Source organism: Hyperolius riggenbachi, chromosome 9 (genome assembly GCF_040937935.1).
Source record: "Hyperolius riggenbachi isolate aHypRig1 chromosome 9, aHypRig1.pri, whole genome shotgun sequence".
Taxonomy (NCBI): domain Eukaryota; kingdom Metazoa; phylum Chordata; class Amphibia; order Anura; family Hyperoliidae; genus Hyperolius; species Hyperolius riggenbachi.
The window spans coordinates 108,285,698-108,292,855 of NC_090654.1; the positions used below are offsets into that span (position 1 = coordinate 108,285,698).

Sequence of the window (7,158 nt, forward strand, 5' to 3'; positions counted from 1 at the left end):
TAATAAATGTGAGTCAAGCAGGCGTTTCTCTTTTGCGCTGTCCTGTCAGTCTAAGGACAACTGAAGTGAAAAGAATATGGAGGCTGCCATATTTATATCCTGTTAAAGTGGATCTGAACTCTTGTACAGGACAAAAGGAAAACATAGAGAAATGCACCCTGTATGTATTTGGAGAGTTTAGCCTGTCTAATTCCCCCTCAGTAATTTGATCTCTCCCTGTGTCATATGACTGCCACGGCAGAGATAGCAGATAAGCTCATTTGAAAGCATAGGCTGTTAACAATATGTCTGCTTCCATGAATCAGTGTCAAAATTCTAGCAGTTTATTTATGCAGGAAAATCGGTCATATGTGTATGTTTTAAGTTTTAATGTTCTATGCAAAATTTCATTGTAAACTGTGGTGTTAGAGTACTTCTTTAAAATATTGCTCTGGTACATCTCAGCATATTCCAGGCAGTAAAACTCAATTATTATATTATTTTAGTTACAGAAGCTAAGAAATAGTGCAGATTTATTTTAGGATTTGTATCAGCTGTAAAAAAGAAATGTTTTTGTTTAAAGATTATTATGCTGTTGTGCAACTTTTAGAGCCGAAAGGACGTTCTAAGTTCAGGTACGCTTAAAACAATAGCCGTTGCCTGGTAATCCTGCTGATCTATTTAGCGGCAGCAGTGCCTGAATATCACCAGAAACAAGTATGCAGCTAATCTAGTCAGATCTGACAACACCTGATCTGCCTTATGCTTGTTCAGAGTCTGTGGCTAAAAGTATTAGAGGCAGAGGATCAACAGGACAGCCGGGCAACTAGTATTGCTTAAAAGGTAATAAATATGGCAGCCTCCATATCCCTATCACTTCAGATGGCCTTTAATAGGGCAGCTAAAGGCAATGAACTCATCAATTGTCAGCTGCTCTCTTGCACTGCCCAGGTGCTTGGGACCAGCGGTAGATAGGCAGCCTCCCCCATGCAGTCACATCTGAGCGAGGCTGCAGCCGTTGTGGTTCTCTGCCACTGGGTCACGCCACCATGTGAACTTGCATGGCTTTTCAACTGTGGATGGATAGTGTAATGGTTAAGGGCTTTGCCTCTGACACAGTAGACCTGGGTTCGAGCATTACTACTGCCTATAGAGATTGCCCCAGTAGCTGAAGCTCTGGTGCTTTGAGTCTGCCAGGAGAAAAGCACGATATAAATGTTATTTGTCTTGTCTTGTCTACAACAGCTGCATTTCAATTTCACCTGAATGGCACTCACAGGCAGCAGACAGGACGGTGAACTGCCCAACAAGCATGCAGTTCAGCCTTCTGTCTGAAAGAGGCCTAACAGTGTGAGCCTTTCTACAGAGCAGAATAATGAAATTAAGGCATCTGCCGGCCTGAACAGTCCAATCAGCAGAATATTTATTTGTACCTGAGTTTCAGCTCGGGTACACTTTAAAAAATGTAAATCAGTGTGAGGCAAGACTGTACAACAGCCAAACAATGAATACAATTAATTAAAAAAAATTTTATAAATTAGTCAATAAGTTATATTCAGTAAAGTTAATAATAATCTGAACATTTGCATAGAGCTTTCCTCCTGTCAGACTTGATACAGAAGACGGAGAAGACTGAGAATGGCAGCGTGGGAGCAATCTGTGCGGATGGGGCTGGAGGAAGCCCCAGGTATGTATAAAACTTTTATACTGCCTCGTCTCTGGTACACTTCAGAGGAGTGTACCTGAGATTATTGAAAGTAAAAGCTTTATACATACCTGGGGCTCCCTCCAGCCCTCCTTGGCCTGATCGCTCCCACACCGTCCTCCTCCGCTACTGTCTCGGTAACTTCGGCCAGTCGGAGTAGACGCAGTTTGGCTGCGCGTTCCCGTCACACTCCCGTGGCTGGGAACGTTCTGCGCCTAGTTGTACTGCACGGGTGCAGAACGCTCCCGGCAACGGAGTTACCGGGAGACATAGCAGAGAATGCAGGAGGCGAGGGACGGATCAGGCCGAGGAGGAATGGAGGAAGACCCAGGTAGGTATATAAAAAAAAATTAAATTTTTTTTTTTTTACTTTCGTTCATCTCAGGTTTACTTTAAAGAGAACCAGAGCTAACCTAAAGCAAAGATTCTATACATACCTGGGGCTTCCTCCAGCCCCATATGCACTGATCGCTCCCACGCCGCCATCCACCGCTGCCCGCATCTAGGAGAACCGGGACCCCGCTCTGCCACCAGTCGGAGCAAGTCTAGCATAGCAGAGGTGCGCTCTTTGCGTATCTCTGCAGCAGTGTATGGAGAGATACGTAGAGGGCGCACTTCTCCTACGTAGCGCGGCTCCGATGACGTCACTGACGGGAGCCGGTTCTCCTAGATGCGGGCAGCGGTGGATGGCGGCGTGGGAGCAATCGGTGCGTATGGGGCCGGAGGAAGCCCCAGGTATGTATAGAATCTTTTCTTTAGGTTAGCTCTGGTTCCCTTTAAATGTCAACTTTATACTTTTTTCAGCTGGAATGGTTTCCTAGCTTGTGTAATTAATTCTTGTGTCATTTTCTACACACAATACCCAGTAAATAGAATTATTCAGATAATAAGACCAGGTTCACTCTGGAGTGGATCTTCAGGTGCGTGGTGAGGTGGGATTTGCGGGTGAACCTCTTCCCACACTCAGAACAAGCAAACGGACGCTCGCCGGTGTGGATGGTTTGATGTCTTACTAGGTCCCTGTTGTAGGCAAATCTCTTGTCACACTTTGTGCAGGCGTATGGCCGTTCTCCAGTGTGTGACCTCTGGTGGACATTAAGGTTGGAGATGCAGGTAAAGCCTTTCCCACAGTCACTGCAGATATACGCCCAGTTTCCCGTATGAGCAGTCTGATGTTTGACAAGTCGGGAGTTATCAGCAAAGCTCTTGCCACACTCCTCGCATGTGAAGGGCTTCTCACCTGTGTGAGACCTCTTGTGTATGACCAGAGCCGATGTGCATGAGAAGGTCTTCCCACACTCTATACATATGTAAGGTCTTTCCCCGGTGTGGGTCCGGTTATGTATGAAAAGGGAGGAGTTACTTGTGAAGCTTTTTCCACACTCCCAACAGATATAGGGTCTCTCTCCGGTGTGAATTCGGATGTGTGTGGAAAGGGTCGCGCTGCTGGTGAAGCTTTTACCGCAATGTGTGCAGGTGTATGGCCTCTCCCCACTGTGAATCCTCTCATGGATCACCAGAGAGGACTTCCGGGCAAAACTCTTCCCACAGTTTGCACACTCATAAGGTTTTTCTCCAGTATGCGACCTCTGGTGAATTACGAGGTGAGACATTGATATGAAGCTCCTCCCACAATCAGAGCAGATACACTTTTTCTGAGGCTTCTTGGGTGGGTTGTGCACAGTGAACTTCGGGGTTGTGACACTGTTCTGGCATCTGTACTCCAAAGTGGATTGACGTAGGCTTCGTCGCCTGTCTTCACAGGGTTTCTGGCCACGGTTCCTTTCTTCCTGGTTTGGGCCTCTCTTAGTTCTCACTTTCTGCAGCTTTTTGCAAATGGCAGATGATGACATGTTATCATTGTCTGATGTTGCTGCTGGCTCCTCACCCCCCTGTGTTTTTTGGGAGACGTCACCTAAGAAAAGAAAAAATCAATCGAATTAAAGGGACCCTGAGCAGCGCTAAAGAAAGGAAATCTGGACTTACCTAGGACTTCCTCCAGCCCCCTCGTAGCCCGTGAGGTCCCTCTGTGGTCCCGCTGGCGGCTCTGTTAACCCGGCGACTTCACCTGATGTTGCACATGTGCGGCCCGTCCAATTACCCGGCGCGATCACTCGCCCGTCTCCGTAAGCATCCTGTGCGGTTCATTCTTTTGAGAACTGCGCATGCCCAGGACACTTACAACTGAAGTGGCTGGGTTAACTGAGCCACCTGCAGGACCACTAAGGGGATCCAGAGGACGCCGAGGGACCTTGAAATTAGTCTCCGATGATATACACAGTGGACACATTATTATGATCACCTACCAATATCTAGAATAACCACCTGTGGCAGGACAGATGGCAGCCAGAAGCCGTTGGAGTGAGATGTTGGTTGCTGGAGATATCTGGAGTCATGCAGACCACATTGTGTCTGACAGTTGCTGTCAGGCGTGTAGTGGTGGATCAAATTGTCAAACATGTCGATCGAGTTGGTATTAAACGTATTGGATTGGGTTGAGGTCTGGGGACTAAGTAGACTGGGCAAGGGAACAGAGCGTAAAACATGATCAGAGAAAGAAACTCCCTGCTAGGTGGTGTAAATCTAATGTCCGCACATTACACCTGTGCAAACTGCAGACATTTTTATGATGAACCTTTGATTAGGAAGTTTAATCACAGAAATAAAATCATTTGTTTAACCAGCTGCTCATTTCATTGCTCGTCTTTTTTTGGGAAATAACATTTGTTACTGTAAGAAATGAGGAAACATTTTGAGACTGTATGCTCCAGTCTATAAATGTAATTATTTTGATTGTCCATATCTTCTTCCTTACCATTGTAGCCATCCATTATACACAATGGAGACTTCCACTAGTGGTCACCAATCATCACACCTCTGCTATAGCATCTCTCTTCTTTCTTTCTTCTATCGCTTCCATTGCTACAACAGAAAAATTTCCAGTGTTACAAGAAAGAATACAGCCAAGTAATATGTTTTTAAGTAGCCATGGTTAGAAGATGGACAGTTGATAAACGTTATGGTTGAAGAGCACTTTGCTGGAGGTGAATGGAGGTAACAGGCTCCCAATACAAATAAAATTGAGTTAAAATTTGAAAGAAAGAGCTGGCTTACCTTTAATAATGACACAAGGATAATAAATACTCAGAAGACTGATGACACATTTTGTGGGCTCTCGCCCACTTCCTCGGTAAAATAAGTGTCTACAAGTCATCAATATAACCATACTCAGAGCTCTGTACATAGGTTATGTAAAATCCATAATGAGAAATCATGATCACAGTATGTATCTGTACAGTCAGTCTCTACCAGGGGTGACGGTGCAGTCACACAGTGGCACAGCGATCGCACCAGGGCCTAAAAGGCCGACACTGGGCCCTACAATCACCGCAATAGCTCTTTTTTTGCGCTGTACTGTTAATGATCACCTTTAGGCCAGAGACCCCACTAGGAGCAATTTTCGTTTTGAAAATTCTTGGTAATGTAATGCTATGGGTGTGATCCCACTTGAGCGATGTGATTTTATAAAAATCCCCCATAACACTGCATTAGCAAGAGCTTTTTCAAATCACTAATGATTAGAAATTGCTCCTAGTGGGTTTCTGGCCTCATAGAGGTTATCATTCACAAACCATTCCATTTACACTGTTAAAGGGAACTTGAGATGAGTGGGATATAGAGGCTGGCATGTTTATTTCCTCTTAAATAATTCACATTACCTTCCTGTGCTGCTGATCCTCTGTCGCTAATACTTTAAGCCATAGACCCTGAACAAGCCTACAGATCAGATGTCTATGACAAATCTCACAAGATTAGCTGCATACTTCTTTCAGGTATGGGACTTAGACCCTACTGACCAGAAAGATCAGCAGAACAGCCAGGCAACTGGTATTGTTTAAAAGGAAATAAATATGGCTGCTTTCATAAGTCTTACACTTCGGGTTCCTTTAACACCTGTCTCACACAGCAGTTGTCCTTGGAAAGACATTTAATTTGATGTGATTATTATGCACGCTTTGCAGGGGGTGCCACACTGTAAATTCTTTTCACTCTGACACATTTGTAAGTAGTGACAGTGCAGTCCCAGCCTCTATTAGTGAGGTGACAGTGCAGTCACAGTATGTGTGACTTGTGACAGTGCAGTTACAATCTGGTGACATCTCTCACCACTAACAATCAGTGGCACCGGAGCAGTAAAGATTTCTGCTGACAGTGCAATCACATCATCTGCTGGTAAAGTCACAGTATATAGTGTCACTGCAGTCATAGCATGCAACTGAATTGTCTCACACAGTGTCTGTCTGTCGCAGCAGTGCTGTCTGTCACAGTCTCCACCAATCATCATACAGGAAGACTAAAAGGCTATTCTGACAAAATATTAAACAGTGCCACTGCAGTCCTTGTCTGTTAATAAAATTCTGTTTTCTCTGGGCCCAGATGGGAACTGTAACCATGGAACTGCACTCTGCTTCTATCTCAAATCTGCCAAAGCTCCCTAATTTCCAGGGACTGTCTCGGGTCTTAGTCATGTTATCTCTATATGCTCCTACTTTGCATATTACACATGTGCTATGTACAAATAAAGCTAAGCAGAAAACGAACAGGCCAACAGAGCTACACAGCTCTCACTTCAGCACTTGCACATGGAATCAACACTTACCATAACATGTAATCTCACATGAAAGACAAAGGAGCAGTTCTGTAAACATCCCCACGCCACACAAAATCCTTAAGAAAGGTTCCGATCTACATTTGTTCCTATAAAGACAAATGAAAGGCTGTAGTGACATCTAGTGGTCAATGTTATAACTACAGTAATGCATTACATAAACCATAATTCCAACTGTAGGGGACTAATATTATTATTATTTTTTTTTTTTTTATAAGGAAGGCTTTATTCAAGTTTTGCAAATAACAATCAATAGACAAGTCAGGTACAGACCATATTAATAAATCATACATTCGGCAGTCATGGCAAAATGAGAGAGTACAGAAAAAGCATTTAAAAGAGAACTCTAGGTGTTTGGATTTAAATTTTCGTAATACGTAAACCATGGATCCCAGATAGAGTTAAATCTATCAAGGTTGTCAATTGAAGCATAAAACAATCTGTCTGTTAGTTTAATATTGTTCATCCTGTCAGAAACCAAAGCAATAGAAAGAGTGGCAGTTTTCCATTTCAAAGCTATGGCCCAGAGAGCTGATAGCACCAGATATCTATATAGTTTCTGAAATTTATTTGGGATTAGTGGATTCGGGAAAAATAATAGAGCTTGCTTTTTGGTGATCTTAATATTAAGAGAGAATATCTTGGAAGCCAACTCATTCCACTGATACCAAAACTCTTGAACGACCCTGCAATCCCAAAAAATATGGGGAAGAGAGCCGTTGTTATTACAATTACGGAAACATAAGGGAGAGACTGAAGGGAACATCCTGTGTAGTTTCATTGGGGTAAAATACCAACGAAGCAT

At 43.8% G+C, this 7,158-nt stretch overlaps 1 protein-coding gene across 1 annotated transcript; it reads right to left on the reverse strand.

The window, feature by feature from the left end:
• Positions 1 to 2,446: 2,446 nt before the first annotated feature.
• LOC137531700 (zinc finger protein 432-like) lies at positions 2,447 to 6,413 on the reverse strand. Its single transcript, XM_068251658.1, has 3 exons — positions 6,345 to 6,413; positions 4,500 to 4,606; positions 2,447 to 3,599 (listed from the first exon to the last, which is right to left on the reverse strand). Exons 2-3 carry the CDS (start codon positions 4,513 to 4,515, stop codon positions 2,560 to 2,562), a joined length of 1,056 nt encoding a protein of 351 aa, XP_068107759.1. The 5' UTR covers positions 4,516 to 4,606; positions 6,345 to 6,413; the 3' UTR covers positions 2,447 to 2,559.
• Positions 6,414 to 7,158: the final 745 nt, after the last annotated feature.